Source organism: Microcaecilia unicolor, chromosome 3, assembly GCF_901765095.1.
Source record: "Microcaecilia unicolor chromosome 3, aMicUni1.1, whole genome shotgun sequence".
NCBI classification, from domain to species: Eukaryota; Metazoa; Chordata; class Amphibia; order Gymnophiona; family Siphonopidae; genus Microcaecilia; species Microcaecilia unicolor.
The window spans coordinates 92,973,337-92,992,176 of NC_044033.1; the positions used below are offsets into that span (position 1 = coordinate 92,973,337).

Genomic DNA, 18,840 nt, shown 5'->3' on the forward strand with positions numbered 1-18,840 from the left:
AAATTTTTACTTATTTATTTATCACAGAAGGCCTATGGAGCTCTGTGCATTTGTGGTTCTGGCATTACATAACATTGCAGCCCGCTAGGGATAGTAGTGACTTTCATGCAGCCCTTGTGAAAAAAAGGTTGGCCACCCCTGAATTATCGGGCATTATCATGCTAGGTTACACAGTTTATAGAGAAGAAAAACACACAAAGGCCTTGTTTGGGGACAGAGAATAAGAACCACCCCTCCTTAACCCCCCCCCCCCCCCAAATACAGATGTAGAGTAACAGTCTAAAAAGCCTCTCCAAATAACTTTTCCCTCTAAGATATTGTAAAGGGTGTGAAGGGCACAATTAATGAAAATGGAAACTAGTTCATGGTTCCTAGTCTGGTGCAAGACTGTTGTAGGGTAGCTGGTAATCTAGCAGTATAGACGCCTGCATAGATTCTCGGTGCTACTATCTTAACCAATAAAATTTCACCTCTTGTTTGACCTGAGTGGTAATCAATCACCAGAAAAAATATGGAATGAAAACCTTAGGCAACTCACTTGCACAAGCAACAAACCCCAATAATGCTTAAGGGATCCTTTTACCAAGCTGCACTAAAAAGGACCCTGCAGTAGTGGAGGGGACTGTTTTTCCCATGTGCCAGGGCCCTTTTTACTGCAGTGGATAAAAAGCCCCTAAAAAAAATGACCATGCGGTAAGATTACTTTCACCATGTGGCTATACAGTGGGTACAACTTACCACCACCCACTGAGGTGGTGGTAAGGGCTCCTGCAGTAACTGGGCAGCATTGATTACCACCAGGTTAGCACTGCGGTAAAAATTACAAAAATATTTTTCATTGCACTGGAAATGGCACACGCTTGAGGCAGAACTACCACCGGAGGCAGCGTTGGGCCGGCAGTAGTTCCGGGCTGCCATGCAGCAACCCTCTAGTAAAAGGGTCCCTAAGTGATATGAAAAAATAGCTATTTGAATTTTAATTACAAAAAGAGGAAACAACCTCAGCAGTCAATAGACAACCTTATATGGTCGTTTGGTTTTATAATGACCTTCTCTGATAGCTGACCTTACTCATTCATTGGTCTAAAAAACCTCCTTTGAATTTTTAATTGTATAATGCATTTAAAAAAATCATTTAATTAAATTCTTAATGTATTATATTGAGCACTTGTGTTCCTTTCAAAACAAAGCACTTATCTCATTAAAATGTCCATCCCTACGGAGACCTGTTGTTTCACTTAGGCTTCATCAGGGAACATATAGATATCAAGTGCTTTAAAACACAAACATACAAAATTAACCATAAACATGCTGCCGATTCCAATTTTATCAAATCACTAAGGGCCTCTTTTACTAAACCACTCTAGCGATTCCTGCGCGGCAAATATGAGGCATTCCATTCAAATTGAATGTACTGCAGCACATTGGCCTCACCAGGAATCGGTAGCGCAGGGTAGTAAAAGAGGCCCTAAATCTATCACTGCTTATAATTTTCTAAACCTAAAATAACTTATTTAACTCCTAGGTTCTTTCACCTTAAATAGTGGTATTGACAACTAGCATTCCTGCACACAGCGACATTGAAAACATGAATGATTTTCAATAAATTGGTTCAGCTGTCCTAAAATTGATGATGAATATTAATCTGCTATTCATTCATTCCAGTTTTTACCATAGGTTTAGCATTGCTGGTATAGATACCTGCTAATCTACTGAACTGGTGTTTCTACAATTAAGAATACTGTGTCTTGTGCCTTCATTATATTACTTTTATATTGTCAGATAACTAGTTTATTCATTCACTAAAAAATCTGCATGCATTATTTTGAAAGCATTATACAAATAAAAATTGAAAGAAGGTTTTTTAGACCAATGAATGACAGAGGCTCATTTTCAAAGCACATGGGGGCCCTTTTACTAAGCCGTATAAGTGTCTATGCGTGCCAAAATGGAGTTACCGCCTGACTACCGCGTGGCTTTTTTGGCATATGTCCGATATGCGCGTCTGAAAAATATATATTTTTTGAGCGTGCATAATGGACGTGCGCCAAGTGGCATTTGACGCACATAGGTCATTACTGCCCGGATTCTTTACCATTAGGTCAATGGCTGGTGGTAAGGTCTCAGACCCAAAATGGACGCGTGACAATTTTGATTTTGCTGCACGTCCATTTTTGGCAAAAAAGGGCCTTTTTTACAGGCACACTAAAAAATGGATTGGTGCACATTCAAAACCTGCGCCTACACTACCACAAGCCATTTTCAGCATGCCTTTGTAAAAGGACCCCGTGGAGAGGCATAATCAAACGGGGGCGTCCATCTATAAGGGTGGCCATCTCTAATGATGGCCCCGTAAAGCGGCATACCCAACTGTATTATCAAAACAAGATGGCCGGCCATCTTTCGTTTCGATAATACGGTCGGGGCCGGCCAAATCTCAACATTTCGGCCGGCCTTAGAGATTGCTGGTGTTAGAGATGGCCGCCATTGGTTTTCGCCGCTAATGGAAACTAATGGTGGCCATCTCAAAACCAGCCAAATTCAAGCATTTGGTCATGGGAGGAGCCAGCATTTCTAGTGCACTGGTCCCCCTCACGTGCCAGGACACCAACCGGGCACCCTAGGGGGCACTGCAGTGGACTTCACAAATTGATCCCAGGTACATAGCTCCCTTACCTTGTGTGCTGAGCCCCCCCAAAACCCCCTAAAACCTACAACTGTACATCACTACCACAGCCTTTAAAGGGTAACGGGGGGCACCTAGATGTGGGTACAGTGGGTTTGTGGTGGGTTTTGGAGGGCTCCCATTTATCACCACAAGTGTAACAGGTGGGGGGGGGGGATGGGCCTGGGTCCACCTGCCTGAAGTGCACTGCAGTACCCACTAAAAACTGCTCCAGGGACCTGCATAGTGCTGTGATGGAGCTGGGTATGACATTTGAGGCTGGCAAAAAAATGTTTTTAATTTTTTTTTTGGGTGGGAGGGGGTTGGTGACCACTAGGGGAGTAAGGGGAGGTGATCCCCGATTCCTACCGGTGGTCATCTGGTGAGTTCGGGCACCTTTTCAAGGCTTGGTCGTGAACAAAAAAGGACCAAGTAAAGTCAGCCAAATGCTCGTCAGAGCCAGCCTTCTTTTTTCCATTATCGGCCAAGGCCGGCCATCTCTTAACCACGCCCCCGCCCCGCCTTCGGTACACTGCCGACACGCCCCCTTGAACTTTGGCCGGCCCTGCGACGGAAAGCAGTTGGAATGGATCCTAAGGAGCTTAGACGAGATTGGGTGGCAGAGCTGGTGGTGGGAGGCGTGGATAGTGCTGGGCAGACTTATACGGTCTGTGCCCTGAAGAGGACAGGTACAAATCAAAGAAGGGTATACACAAAAAGTAGCACATCTGAGTTTATCTTGTTGGGCAAACTGGATGGACCATGCAGGTCTTTTTCTGCCGTCATTTACTATGTTACTATGTTACTAAGCCGGCCAAAATTGGCTTTCAATTATACCGATTTGGCCGGACTTAGGAGAAGGCCGGCCATCTCCTGATTTGTGTCGGAAGATGGCCGCCCTTCTCCTTCGAAAATAAGCAGGATAGTGACATATAAGATTGGCTATTGACTGCTGAGGTCTTTTCCTCCTTTTGTAATTAATATTCAGATAGCTATTGTTTCATATCACTTTAGTGCGATCCCATCCTGAAGAATTCAAGGTTTGCCCTACTTTACCTCATTTCTCACAGTTGCTTATTACCTCAGGCAGAAATTGAATCTTAATGGGAATGAGAACATAAGAATATAATGCTAACCATATCCTGATACCTTTGAAGATAGCAGGAGAAAATGATTTAAGCTATAACGCAGAAGCAGGTGTCACACTTTAAACAAACATTTCATTTACAAATTAAGATCTTCTGTGGTTTAAATGAGGTGGAAATTTTGTTGTTGTAAATTAAACTAAAACCACAATTAACATTTTTATGTTTTTCTTTTCCAGGCAACTTAAGCTTAAGTATCAACAGCATCTGATGTAAAGAGGGAAACTATCAGATAAGTATCACTACAAACAACATTTACTTTACTTAAAATAAAACCATCATGTATGTGCACACTCTGAAATACTGTGTGTCTATTTTTATATTTTACAGACGGCCCTTCAGGAATTATTCAGGAAAACACAAACAGACTCTTTACTTCACTCTTTTCTATTGCTCTTTCTGTCTTCCTTTCTATATCCTTTTCTAAAGTCCCATTTTCTTTCTCTTATGTCACTTAAGTTGGTCTTCAGTCTCTCTCTTGTATCCTCTTCACTCTTCATCTTTCTTTCATTGGGTACCAGCGCTATTCTATGCCATGTCTCAGGGGGTTTCACTTTGGGGTACCTACTAACCTATCTTTACATAAAGCAACAAGAAAAACCTATCCCTTAACTAGATTGTGTAAAAATCTCAAAAAATTTGGAAATTAATTTCAATGTATTTTTATTTTCTATCTGGCTACTCCAAGATAAATTAATAAACTAACCCTTCCATAATAAACAATAGAATGTCTCGCTTTCACTCAAACAACACACTTGCCTATTATGTTTGAGATAAGCAGACATTTTAGACAAAGAATTATCAATAGAAATCAAACAAAATAAAACATGGAAAAGAAAATAAGATGATACCTTTTTTATTGGACATAACTTAATACATTTCTTGATTAGCTTTCGAAGGTTGCCCTTCTTCCTCAGATCGGAAATAAGCAAATGTGCTAGCTGACAGTGTATATAAGTGAAAACATTCAAGCATTACTATGACAGTCTGACAGGGTGGGAGGAGGGGGGTGGGTAGGAGGTATGCATGGGGACACCAAAGCATATCATTGATATTCTAACAGGGTAGGTGTGGATAGGTGAGGGGAGGGTTCCTAGCCCATTATAAACCATAAAGCTGTATGTCTCTGTTGATCACCCTCCCCTCACCTATCCACACCCATCCTGTTAGAATATCAATGATATGCTTTGATGTCCCCATGCATACTTCCTACCCACCCCTCCTCCCACCCTGTCAGACTGTCATAGTAATGCTTGAATGTTTTCACTTATATACACTGTCAGCTAGCACATTTGCTTATTTCCGATCTGAGGAAGAAGGGCAACCTTCGAAAGCTAATCAAGAAATGTATTAAGTTATGTCCAATAAAAAAGGTATCATCTTATTTTCTTTTCCATGTTTTATTTTGTTTGATTTCTATTGATAACCTTAAGAGTGGACTAACACGGCTACCATACTCCTCTACTTTAGACAAAGAATTGAAACTCAAATTGGAAAATTTCTTTCACAGCAAATGTATCACTGCATCAATTTTGACAAACACTTGTGACAGTGTTACAATTTTCTTAACACTTTTTTTTCAAAGTAGATACAGATAATATAATTTCACATTTTTCTGAGGTTTAGCTAAAAACTGCAGCAGCAAACTAATACTACTCCAATCAAACCTCAACAGTCTAGTTGTCTGAGTATCAGATTCTAGAATCTGATACTCAGACAACTAGACTTCCAATGCTTGATAGCAAGGGCAGACACAATCAGTCTTAATAAACACCAGAAGTTTCTGAACTCTATTAAAACTGATAGCAGATGTCTTCAAACATCAATAAACCTCATGAACCCCCCCCCCCACCCCCACCCAAATACTCTCTTAATCAAAGAATGGCTGTCATTCTGAATCTTAAGTGTGCCTGCTCTAATACGATAAAAGATTCTCAATACAAGCAAAATCAATTAATTTCACCACTATGTCACATAAAACAATCTTACCAATCCCTGAAGCCAAAACAACCGTAAGCTTCAGAGATTTGTCAAATTTCAGTCACCTGTCACCAAAACTACCAGAAATCCAGTCTCTTATGTACAGCACATGCACTCTTCACATGCGGAGAAACCTACCTGTCAGGAAACAACAGTTTAGAATTTTGACTACCCAAGGCTGCTGGCATGTGAACTGTCCAGACTCTGACAGCAGCAGCTCATGCTAGCAATTAACACTTTCCTCTCTACATGAATCAACAGCACAAACCCAAAACAAATGAAAATACATTTTCCACATGCCTTTTCAGTATTAATTTTGTTCCTGCAGGTGCACTTCTTTCCTCTGTTCCAGACATGACCGCTGCATGGCTCAGCATTCTCAGCTGCCTCGTGCTCCAGGCGTGTGCACCTTTCCCCATGCACATGCACCTGCAGCCAAAACGTCCAGGCCCACCAAGCGTTTGTGTCTTCAGTGGTAGGCAGGCAGAGCACTACCTAATTTGTGTATATTCTGGCTCTTCTAGAAAGAAGCTAGAAATGGAATATTATAATGAAAAGGAGGCAACTGTTTGCAGGAGGAAACTCCCCTGGTGTCAGGCTTTCAAGGCAGAACCTGGGTTCATGAGCCCTTGGGCCACTGCCATAAAGCAGCAGTGGCAGGCAAAACCACCCCACACCAGAGACAAGGCAGAACTCTGACAGAAACAGCTAGACTTCACCTGCGCTTGACCACCCTTCCCCAGGAGTTGAGCCCCTGGGTGCAGGCGGCCAGCAGGACTTACCGGACAGGGAAGGCACTGGATACCAACTAGGCTGAACGGGGACTGAGGGTCAGAGGGGAAAGGAATATACATAGGCAGCAAGGCAGGAAACTGGGCTAGGACTCACAGACAGACAATACTACACAAAGGAGGAAAAAGACAAGCTAAAGGACAGGAACTGAAAGCTGCCACGCAGCCACTGAAACAGGGTACAAATACTGACAGACAAGAGACAGGACTGAAAGCTGCAGAGCAGCCACTAAGCAAGAGACACAGACAAAACAGTAACTAGACAAGGAACAAATAAACCTAAGCTAAACTACACACAGATAGCTAGAAACAGACAAGGAACTAAACAAGAAACCAGACTAGGCAGAAGTGCCACAAAGCACCAACAAACCAGGGACCTTAGAAGATGCAAAGGCAAACTCAGAAGGTTTCCAGGTGGTAATAAACCCATCTGCAGCTGAACTCAGCTGCAAGAATCATGAGGCAGCTACGGGTGAGGCTAGCTGCCAAACTTCAAACCAAGTCTGGAGGACTGGAATATCTGGACCGGACCGGAAAGAAAGCCTGGACAGTCTATGGCAGCCACCGGTTCTGGCCACCAGAGGGCGAGAGGAACACAAACCAAGACACAGGCAGAAAGCATACTGAAGCACAGAGAGGCTTAACACACACAGGTGCAGTATAGTGGAGTAATCAGAGCCATGCTGGAAGCAGCCAGCACACAGAGACAGAACTAACTCAGGAAGAACAGACAGAAGCCAGCTCAGAAGCTGACTGCCGGAAATAAGGTGAGTCTAAGAGGGGTCACGACCACAATCGTGACACCTGGTTATACAACTCTGACTCCCTGTCTTTGGCTTTCCTAAGTCTCCCCAGCATCTGACTCTAGTTGCAGGGGGAGAACCTTGGAACCTAAGCCTTAGATATATAGGCTAGAATTAATATGGACTGTGAGCTGTGCTACTGAAGCCACTATATTAAAGTCTAGGAGTCCCCAGAAGTACTGCCCTATTAGCTGGCAGAGGGCACGAAGAACCCTTACCACTCTTCTTGAATATTGGAGAGAAGGAAAGACTGGGCAATCTGTATATTTCTTCCAGCAAGATGACCTGAATCTCATCCCATTCACTGGTGGTCCAGGAACTTCCATGGTGCTGAAGGAGAAGCGTTGCCATCTGATGTTACAGAGTTACCACAAAACCACTAACAACAGGTCTCCGTAGGGATGGACATTTTAATGAGATAAGTGCTTTGTTTTAAAAGGAACACAAGTACTCAATATAATACATTAAGAATTTAATTAAATGCGCCTTAAACGAGCTATTCCCTGAGTGTCATCACAGCTAGCGTCAGAACTGTAAATGATTACTAAAAGAAACAGCATTGTTTCCTGTACTAGGATTATGGACAAAGAGGAGTTTGGATTTTCTCTTTGGTTCAGAGTTGGGAGTGTTCATCACAGAAACATTGTACAAATAGAATTCAGATGCCTTATTGTTGCCTTCATCTATTGCCACTACCACATTGTATTTTGCCTGAAGTGACTTTCTTTGTTCAGAACAGCAGCCTTGGACTTGCCTTGCTTATTATGAGAGTGGATAAAAGAAGAGAGTGTGGAAGCTGCTTATTGGCCTCCTGGAGGATTCTGGATCCACCTAACAAATACTGTTTGTGTACAAGTGGTATCCACAATCTGGGCCACCCAGTAATCACCTACCCAGCTGTCTTGAGGTTGAAAAATTACAAAACACTTCCACATTCCTTTAGAAAGCTGGACTTGAGGGTATGATATACAAAAGTAAAAACAGTTATTCCCAAAATAACAAAGCTGTAGTGTTTTTGAAGTTAACCTGTTAGGAACCCTGAGGAGGGGTACAGCCTGATGACAGAAGAGGAGAGAGAGGGAGAATGAAAGGCAGGTCATAACATACCCTCTGACTTCCTCTGCAGGCACAGCTTGGTTGTTCTCATCAATTGCCACAATCTTAATAAATGTTACTTCCTTCTCCTCAGGTTCAGCTTTTGCTTGCTTTTCAGCTGTATTAGCAACCAAATCAGTGATATATACGTTCCACTCAAGCACATCTTTCAGCGTTCTGTAGCAATGAACAGAAACATTACAATACCTATATCTAAGGCAGGATATAATCATTAGACATATTGTGCTCTTTGGGTGAAACTCCTTTTTAGATACGCCACTGGGAAAGGAATAGAGATGTCCAGATAGGGATGTGCTCATTACTCCTAGTAATTTAGAAAAAGGCTCTAATGAATGCAGAACATTTTCTAGATTACCCAGAAGGATGCCAGCAAATACACAGGTATTTATTGGCACATCCAGCAGGAGCAGCAATATAAAAAAAAAAAACCCCAAAACAAAACAAAAAATAAAATGGAAATAAAAAGAGAGTGCCCCAAGTTCTTCAGTTAGCTTTATGGGTTCCTGGCTGCCGCAATGCAGATACCGTGCCCCAAGTTAGACCCACTATCTGTTAAAGAGATGATTCCTAAAAATAGTATCGCAAAGGGATCAGAGGCGCCATTTTGAGCCCAGCTGCCAACAGGAGTGTCTGTGGATCACTCCTGCCCCTCAAAGACATCAGGAAGATTCCTGGTAGGAGTCAGGGGAGAGAATTCAGGGAGGAGAATGTAATCAGCAACATTTTTTGGGATGGGAGGAAGGGGGCATGTTTTTTGTACCTATCCCATTCTTAAGACCCCAGATCTAAACAAGCAGCTGACACTTGCAGGCACCACAAAGCAGGTACAAAAGCTAACTTGGATTTTTTTTTAAATACATGTCTACTTTGTGGCTATGTCCAAACTACTCCCCTGAAAATCTCTGTATCCCAGGAGTGTACATATGCAAAGTAGTGACTTACTAAATTTGTACATGTAAGCAAATGTGTAATTGTTGCTCTTTACGTTTCTAGATGCTTCTAAAATGACCTCCTTAGTGTTCCGTATTTTCAGTTGTTAGTGAATTCTACCAACAAATTGCCTAATTTTATTTTATCAGCATTATCGATTTTTACTAATCTACACCTGTGTTTCAGTTCACATAATAGAGTAACATAGTAAATGACGGCATATTAAGACCTGTATGGTCCATCCAGTCTGCACAATAAGATAAACTCATTTTACATGGTATGTGATACTTTATATGTATACCCGAGTTTGATTTTTCTTGCCCTTCTCAGGGCACAGATCATAGAAGTCTGCTGAGGACTGTTCTTGTACTAAGTTCTGAAGCTAACATCGAAGCCCCTTAACATTTACACTCCAGCCCATCCCTATCTATTCAGTCACGATCAGGGCGTAGACCGTAGAAGTCTGCCCAGCTCCTGTTTTGTTTCCCAATTACCGGCTAAGATTCCACGGAACCATTCCTTCTAAACAGGATTCCTTTGTGTTTATCCCACGCATGTTTGAATTCCATTACCGTTTTCATCTCCACCACCTCCCGCGGGAGGGCATTCCACATATCCACCACCCTCTCCGTGAAAAAATGCTTCCTGACATTAGTCCTGAGTCTGCCCCCCTTCAACCTCAATTCATGTCCTCTAGTTCTACCGCCTTCCCGTCTCCGGAAAAGGTTCACTTGCGGATTAATATCTTTCAAATATTTGAACGTCTGCATCATATCACCCCTGTTTCTCCTTTCCTCCAAGGTATACATGTTCAGGTCAGCAAGTCTCTCCTCATACGGTTTGCAACGCAAATCCCATACCATTTTCGTAGCTTTTCTTTGCACCGCTTCCAGTCTTTTTCCATCTTTAGCAAGATACGGCCTCCAAAACTGAACACAATATTCCAAGTGGGGCCTCACCAACGAATTGTAGAGGGGCATCAACACCTTCTTTCTTCTGCTGGTTATACCCCTCTCTAAGCAGCCTAGCATTCTTCTGGCCACGGCCGTCGCCTTGTCGCATTGTTTCTTCACCTTCAGATTCTCCGACACCAACACCCCAAGGTCTCTCTCCTGAGTCGAGCTTAAGAATCTCTCCCCTCCTATCCGGTATCTCTCTTTTGGGTTTCCGCACCCCAAGTGCATCACTCTACACTTTTTGGCATTAAATTTTAACTATATGGAGAACCTAGAAACCTCAATATAATTAACCTACTACCTAATGTATTGCTTATAAATCACATGTGTTCTAAAGTAGCATCACATGTTTGATATTTCAGGCACTTATATTGACCTATTAGTGAAAACTGATTTTGAAGAACTTAGGGCCTCTTTTATCAAACCACTCTGACTTCTGGTATAGAAATCTCTATCATTATATAATGCTTGTTTGAAAGCCTTTCTAACAACAGATCATGGATAATCTCTATCCAATAGATTTTCTTTTAACAATTTAAACCAGGTCTTAAATTCATCTCTACTTGAACAAACTTGCTGATATCTCTAAAATTGTGACAGAGGCAGACTATTTTTTAAAAGTACCGGATGACAATTAGTGTAGTATAAAAAGGTGTTTCCTATCAGTACATTTTATGTAAATAGTAGTTTCAAATCCAGTGTCTCTACGTTGGATCAAAACATCTAAAAATAAAATTTGTTCCATGTGCTAGGTGGCTATGAATTCAATCCTTATGTGGTGGCACTGGTTTAAATAATTAATAAATCTCAAAAGGTCAGTATAAGTCTCTAACCATAAAAAATCATCTATGAACTGGACCCAATTGAAAAATGGATGATTTGACCCAAATCCTTTCAAACCATACCATAAACAGATTAGCATCAGATGGGGCCATTGTGGTACCCATTGCTACTGTTAAAATCTGTTGCTATATCTGATCTTCAAACATTAAAAAATTGTTTGTCATTGCAATCTTAGCCAATTCAATTATAAAATCAATAGGAACCCTTGTCAACTGTGATCTTTTTTTAAGAAAACCATAAATAATTTGCAACACCTTTTCCTGTGCTATTACTGTCTAAAGAGATTTAGCATCTAGAGTAACTAGTGCTGATTTTTGAGTGCCATTTACTAAATATAGCCCTATAGGTCTACCCTGATGCTTATTATGGAGTGAGAAGAATTGAATTGAACCTCTTCTTCTTCGAAGAAAAATGAAACCTGGCCATGTCAGCAGAGGTTCTGACTGTTTTTGAAATTTGAAGCTAATTAGCTTTATTTTGTCCTGCAATGTTATTTAAAGAAAAAAATTCTTGAAAAATTATTTTGTATCACTGACGATTTACACTCGGCTGCTTAAGATAAATTGATTCTGCAGTACCTGTGTTGTTATATCTGAAGATCCATATTATCAAAATGATATGTTTTGCAAAGTAGTTAAAGATATGTGAGTTGTGTATGATGCTGAGAATAATCTTGGGCATGTTTCCTTTGCATAGGGCATCAGGTTCTTTTCGGTATCTGGGCATATTGCTTTATGTTAATATTGGGGCCTATATCTTTGGAAGAAAGGTGGGAAAGAGGGGATATGATAGAAACATTTAAATACCTCTGTGGCATTAATATATAGGAGGTGAGCCTCTTTCAAATGAAAGAAAACTCTGGAATGAGTGGGCATAAGATGAAGTTCAGAAGTTATAATAATCTAAGGAAATACTTCCTCATGGAAAGGCTGGTGAATGCGTGGAATCGCCTCCCAGTGGAGGTGGTGGAGATGAGGACTGTGTCTGAATTTAAGAAAGCATGGGACAGGCTCTTAGGGATCTCTTAGGAAAAGGAGGAGATAGTGGTTGCTGAGGATGGGCAGACTAGATGGGCCATTTGGCTCTTATCTGTCATCATGTCTCTATGTTTCTATGTCAATGACTATATTTACATTACCTTATTATTTCTCTCAAATTAAACCAATTTTTAAAACTTTTTTCCCTTTTTACACAGATTTTAAGGCATTCCTTGTGTTTGGAAAATGAATCTGGAGGAGTGGAGAAGTAACCTAATGGTTAATGCACTGGACTGGGAAACTGGGTTCAATTTCCACTATGGCTCCTTGCGATCTTGGGCAAGTCATTTCAACCTCCATTGCTCCAGGTACAAAACTTAGATTGTGAGCTCAAACAGGTAGAGAAATTACCTGCATATGATAATATAAACTGCATTGGCCGTGCCACAGAAAGACAGTATATCAAATCCATGACCCTTTACAAATTTCTGGAATTAAAATAAAATTATAACAGCTGACAATGTGGAACACTATATATGCTGTAAAAGCAGGTCTTTCTCTAATTTGATGTTAATTTAGTTTAGCAAAATATTGCCATTAGAAAGTAATAACTTAATTACAGGTCTGTCTCACATACTGTACCCTTTTATTTCCATAATATGTTGTTCAACAACATTGATCATTTGATTAACAGACATGGTCACATCATCGTTAACAGAACCAGGATCAATAGTTACCTGCAAAACAAGAATTTCAATACCATAACTCCCCTGTTCCATATTTTAAAATGGATTTTTTTTTATAATGGTGATAACATTCATTGGTAAACCCATTAGGTGCAAAGCAGCAGAAAAATTAACCATCAACAATCATTCTCTGTATTCCCCAAATTCTGGCTACTTCTCTTCCATTCTGGAAATTTTGGGCCTGCTAATTAATGTAAAAGGTTGGAAAGATAGCCAGAAGTGTGTGTGTGTATAATATAACACAGCATAACATTGGTACTTGTATACTGCTACTACCATAAAGTTGTAAGCAGTTCGCAATCCAAAATACCTGGAAATACTCCTGGGAATTACAGAGAATACAGTACGTGACAAGATTTTAGCTCAAAACATATTTCCTAAATAGCAAAGTCTTGAGATTTCTTCTGAAAACCTGATAAGAATAAAACTGATGAAAACACACAGAAATCATTTGCCAAATCTTTGGAACCTGATAAGCTAGCAACATCTCATGTATCTTAAACCTCTTCCTACCTCTAACAGAAGGAAAGCTAAAAGGTGAATTATTAATAGCTCTTCTATTTCTAGAAAGAGTAACAAATTGAAATTGAGAAAGTAAGTATTCCGGACAAGCACCATTTAAAACCTTAAACAAGAGATATGAGAACTTAAATAGAACCTTGGTTCTATGGGAAGGCAGTGCAATCTTATATAATACCCTGAGATACTATCATATTTGTTTAGAGCAAAATTCAAACGAACCTCGGTATTCTGAGTTGTCTGAAGTCTTGTTAACATTTGTTTAGTGCCAACTAAGTGAGTGGCCCTTTTACAAAGCTGTGGTGGTGTGCCCAGGTGCCCTGCTGTAGTTTTGGTTTGCCATGCAGCATTTCACACCCAAGAAAATATTTTTCTATTTTCTAGCATGGGGATGCGATGTAGGTGTGCCCGGTGGTAATCAGCCATTGCCACTCACTGTCTGATTCCAATTACCGCCAAGTTTTCATATCAATGTACTAAGTAGTGGAAATCAATACTAAAAAACATCAAAGGTATACCGGATTATATTAAATTCTGGAAGTCACTAAAAACCTTTATTTTTAAAAAGTTCTTACCACAAAAAGATTAATTCTAATCCAATCTTATATGGTCTTTGAATATTTCTGTATAGCTTTCTTAACACTAAATTGAAATTTAATCATTCTGTAACATTGTGAAACAATTTGCATGTTTTTCTGTTTTGACTTATAAAATTTATTGTAAAATACATTATGCCTAATTGCAGTCAACTATTTGTATTTGTAAGCTACATTGAACCTAAACACTGTTTGGGAAAATTAAAGATATAAATGTCACAATAAATAAAAAAATAAAGTTAGCGCATGAGTCCTTACTGCCTACTAAATAGATGGTGGTAAGGGCTCAGGTAGTAAATTTGCCATTTACGACTTCCATTTAAAATAATGGAAATTCCAGCTGCGGTATGAAGTGGTCTCTTCACACAGCGATTTCACATACCCACACTACCACAGGCCACATTTTACCACAACTTAGTAAAAGGGACCCCTAAATAAGGTTACAATAATCCAACTTGGACAACAGTAGAGTCTGGTCCAATATTCAAAATTGATCAGTTTCAAAAAATTTCCTAACATGCCTCAATTTTCTTAATAAAAAGAATGAACTTCTAACTAGGGCATTATGTGGGCCAAGAGATAATGTTTGATCTACAAAGACCTCTAAGATCTTAATTACTGGATGTCATGTCCCCTACCTCAACGCAAGCGGCATCCTCGGGCTGCGCAGGGTCCCGTAGACACACACACTTGACTGGCACAGCCCTGAGCCATGTGTGTGTAGTTCTTCTCTGGCTGCAGGCTCCTTGATTGCTTTGCTTCCATGCACCTGGCTCTACTCTCTCTCTGCCTGGCTTCCAGGCTCCTTGATTGCTTTGCTTCCACCCACCTCTGCCTCTGCTCTTCCTCTGCCTGGCTTCCCTTGCTTCTCTCCTATTGGTCTTCCGGTTCCTCCTTCCCCTGCTCTTGTCCTATGGCTGTGCCCCTTCTCCCTGCTGATGTAAGACGCCAGCACTTTATCAGTTGAGCTCTCCCTAGACTCCTTGCTTCGGCTATTACTTTGGTAGGTGTTACTTGCTCAGTAGTGTGCTTCTCCTCTACTTTGTTCTTTGTTGCTGACTCTGCCTATACCTGGATTACTCTTGTGTCTGCTGCCTGCCTACTGACTCTGACTGTACCTGGATTACTCTTGTGTCTGCTGCCTGCCTACTGACTCTGCTTGCACCTAGATTACTCTCGTGTCTGCTGCCTGCCTACTGACCTTGCCTATACCTGGATTACTCTCGTGTCTGCTGCCTGCCTACTGACTCTGCCTGTACCTGGATTACTTTCATGTCTGCTGCCTGTCTACTGACCTTGCCTGTACCTGGATTACTCTCGTGTCTGCTGCCTGCCTACTGACTCTGCCTGTACCTGGATTACTCTTGTGTCTACTGCCTGCCTACTGACTCTACCTGTACCTGGATTACTCTCATGTCTTCTGCCTGCCTACTGACCTTGCCTGTACCTGGATTACTCTCGTGTCTGTTGCCTGCCTACTGACCTTGCCTGTATCTGGATTACTCTCATGTCTGTTGCCTGCCTACTGACCTTGCCTATACCTGAATTACTCTTGTGTCTGCTGCCTGCCTACTGACTCTGCCTGTACCTGGATTACTCTTGTGTCTGCTGTCTGCCTCCTGACCTTGCCTATACCTGGATTACTCTCGTGTCTGCTGCCTGCCTACTGACTCTGTCTGTACCTGGATCACTCTCTTGCCTGCTGCCTGTCTGGCCGTCACATTCATCACCCAGCTTCCTGCTCCATCTCGTAAGCCCTGCAGGCCGCCCGCACCTAGGGGCTCAACCTCTGGGGAATGGCAGTCAGCGCAGGTGAAACCCAGGGTTGTCCGGCCGCCAAGTAGAACCTGGTCCGAGTACTGGGCTCGGCAGCGCTCTACTTGGTACAAGAACTCACAGGTCTGACACTGGAGAAAAAATGCACTTAGTCTGATCAATATAAATATGGTCAGAAAAAGGATCAGCTTTATTATTCAATAGCAAAACTTTCATCTTTTCAGCATTTAATTTAAGCTTGTGTTTCACCATCCAGGAACCAATAAGAAACTAAACATTTATCTACTATTATGGTCACCTAATTCAGGGTTTGATAAACTGGAAGCATCATAGTAAAATCGTCTACATAGATGTGACTAACAAACCCCTGAGCTTCTAATTCTAAACCCAAGCTATACAAATCCCCCCCCATTAAATAATGACGGGGATAAAGGTGATCCTCAGGGCCAGACCTAGGGTTTCTAGCGCCCTCCTGCAGTCTATTAGTCGGCGCCCCTACCCATCCAGAGGTGGGATCACTATGGCTCCGCCCCCACAGTAGACACACCCCTTTTACCAGCCATGGCATCATTGAAAATATTACAGCAGCATAGAAGAAAAATAACTTAGCACACAGACCAGGAATTAGGAGAATAGACAGTCTTGCCAACTCTGAAAAACAATGTGTTATCAAAATTTCAGAATCTAACAAACAGATCCCTATTCAGACACTTGGCCTTGCAGTCACACATGTAGAACAGAGATAGCCCTTCTTCAAATTCTTCAAAAATTAAACCTAAGAAGTTAGACTCTGCATGCAGCACAATAGCCTTCCCAGGGGCGTAGCCAGAAACCCAATTTTGGGTGGGCCTGGGCCAAAGATGGGTGGACAGAAGAACTCCGCCCTGTCCCGCAAGTGATTTGGTCCCACTCTCACTTATCTGCATGCCATATGGTCTCTCAAACATCCTCCCTCCCCTGCATACCTTTTAAATAGCAGATTTTCACTGGCAGCAAGCAGCAACTAATACACACTGCTCATGTTGGCCCCACAGCCTTCACTCTGAGGCAACATCCTGTTTCCGCATAATCGGTAATACACCAGAGGGAAGGCTGTGGGGCCGGTGCGAACAGTATGTATCAGCTGCTGCTCACTGCAGGCGAATATCTGCTATTTACAAGGGTATGCAGGAGGGACAGTTGTTGGGAGTTTTCGGCTGGTGGGGCATCATAGGTGTGCTGCTACTGGGTGGGCCTGAGACCAAAGTGGGTGGGCCTGGGCCCACCCGGGCCCACCCTTGGCTACGCCACTGATTTCCCACAGCTTAGGATCTAGCTAGGACAGACTTAATCAGCATAAACTAACATATTCTACAATCTGAGTTGGACAGACTAGCAGGAGTTACTGAAGTGGGAATGAGAGATAGGTGATGGTTAGGAATTGAAAGCAGGCATCTAGCCCTCCTGTCCTGTGAGTTGCTGTGTTGGGGGTGGGGGTGGGGTGGGGGTGGAAAAGGGTGGGTCAGGTGCAGCACTAAACAGCAGTCTCTGACAAAACAAGGGTCCAGGCTTTGCTGTGCTGTCTCTGTCTGAGCCCTCTCTGGGCAGAGGTTAGCTGAGCTCCCACAAGTTATTTCAGAGCCAGATTCAGTTGGAGCAGTCCTCTGACAAACACAAGGAGGATATTTCTCTGCTTGGGAGGGGGGAGAGGACGGGACAGAGAGCTGACAGCTTTGGAGCCAGACTGAGATGAGCAGCAGAGATTGATTGCTTGCAAAGTGACGCCCTTGAAGGCAAGCGCCCTCCTGCAGTGCTTACCCTGCTTACCGGGTTTGACCAGCCCTGCTTGAGGCACCCTGCACTGATTATGCCAAGCATAAGAAAGAATATTCTTCTGTTTCACTCTGCAAGATCTAACAGAGGGGAAACCCTTCAACTAATTTAAAACTCTACCACCAATACCAATATTCTCAAGTTCAAATAACAGAATATCATGGTCCATTAAATCAAATGCACTCGAAGGATCCAATTGTAATATAAGGGCCCAATGATTATTGCTCCATAAAGATCTGTCTACTATTAAACCCATAACTGTCTCCATGCTGTGCCTAACTCGAAACCCAGACTGAGATGAATGTAAAGTATTGTGTTTAAACAAATACTCATTTAATTGAGCACAAACTATGCCTTCTGAAATTTTAGTAAACATAGGTATAGATGCTACTACTCTATAATTAGAAACAAGATAACTTGATTCCTTAGGATTTTTCATTAAAGGTGTAATAATAATTTCTCCTAAATTTTCTAGAAATAGGCCCAATGAGAATAAAGATCGAACCCAGTGCAACAGTAAAGTTCTAAACATAATTGGAGATGAAGACGTCAAATAAGATGGACAACTATCTAATTGACAATATGTTTTGGAATATTTTAAAAACAATGAGCTAAAGGGCCCTTTTACAAAGCTGCAGGAGGGTTAACGTCCGGGTAGCACGTGCCAAATCAGCACTACCGTCAGGGTAGCACGTGTGCCTAGCAGTAATTCTGAGTTTGGCATGTGCTGAATCCCGCGATAGAAAATATTTTTCTATTTTCTACCATGGGGGAGTGTTCTCGGCGTTAATCGGCAGCGTGACCATATTGGTGCATGCTGCATGGTTACCACGTGGATAGCACTTGAACCCTTACTGCTAAGTCAATGGCTGGTGGTAAGGGCTCAGGCTGTAGATAGGTGCAAGCTAGTTTTAATTTTGGTGCACACCCATTTCCCAGCCATTAAAAAATGGCCTTTGTCTCAGCCATGGTTAAAAGTGGCCCAGTGCACGCCCAAAAGATGCAGCCACACTACCACAGGCCACTTTTTACCATGGCTTTGTAAAAGGACCCCTTATTTCCCTCCAATCTATAAGTAGAAAGTCAACCCAAATTCTACACCCAGGATTCACTCATAATCTACATTACTAATAGCAAAGTCAAACAGGTCAATCTCATTAGAAAATGTAGCTTTTACATTACGGA

General features: G+C 41.9%; 1 protein-coding gene across 4 annotated transcripts in view; it reads right to left on the minus strand.

Moving 5' to 3' along the window:
• Window positions 1-18,840, minus strand: part of LOC115465597 (protocadherin Fat 4-like) — a 204,670-nt gene that overhangs the window by 51,399 nt on the left and 134,431 nt on the right. For all 4 annotated transcript variants that reach the window (XM_030196179.1, XM_030196180.1, XM_030196178.1 and 1 more), the window contains 2 exons: window positions 12,849-12,943; window positions 8,492-8,656 (listed from right to left, as the gene is read on the minus strand). In XM_030196179.1, the coding sequence (XP_030052039.1) occupies window positions 8,492-8,656; window positions 12,849-12,943 (260 nt within the window). The remainder of the gene's footprint in view (window positions 1-8,491; window positions 8,657-12,848; window positions 12,944-18,840) is intronic.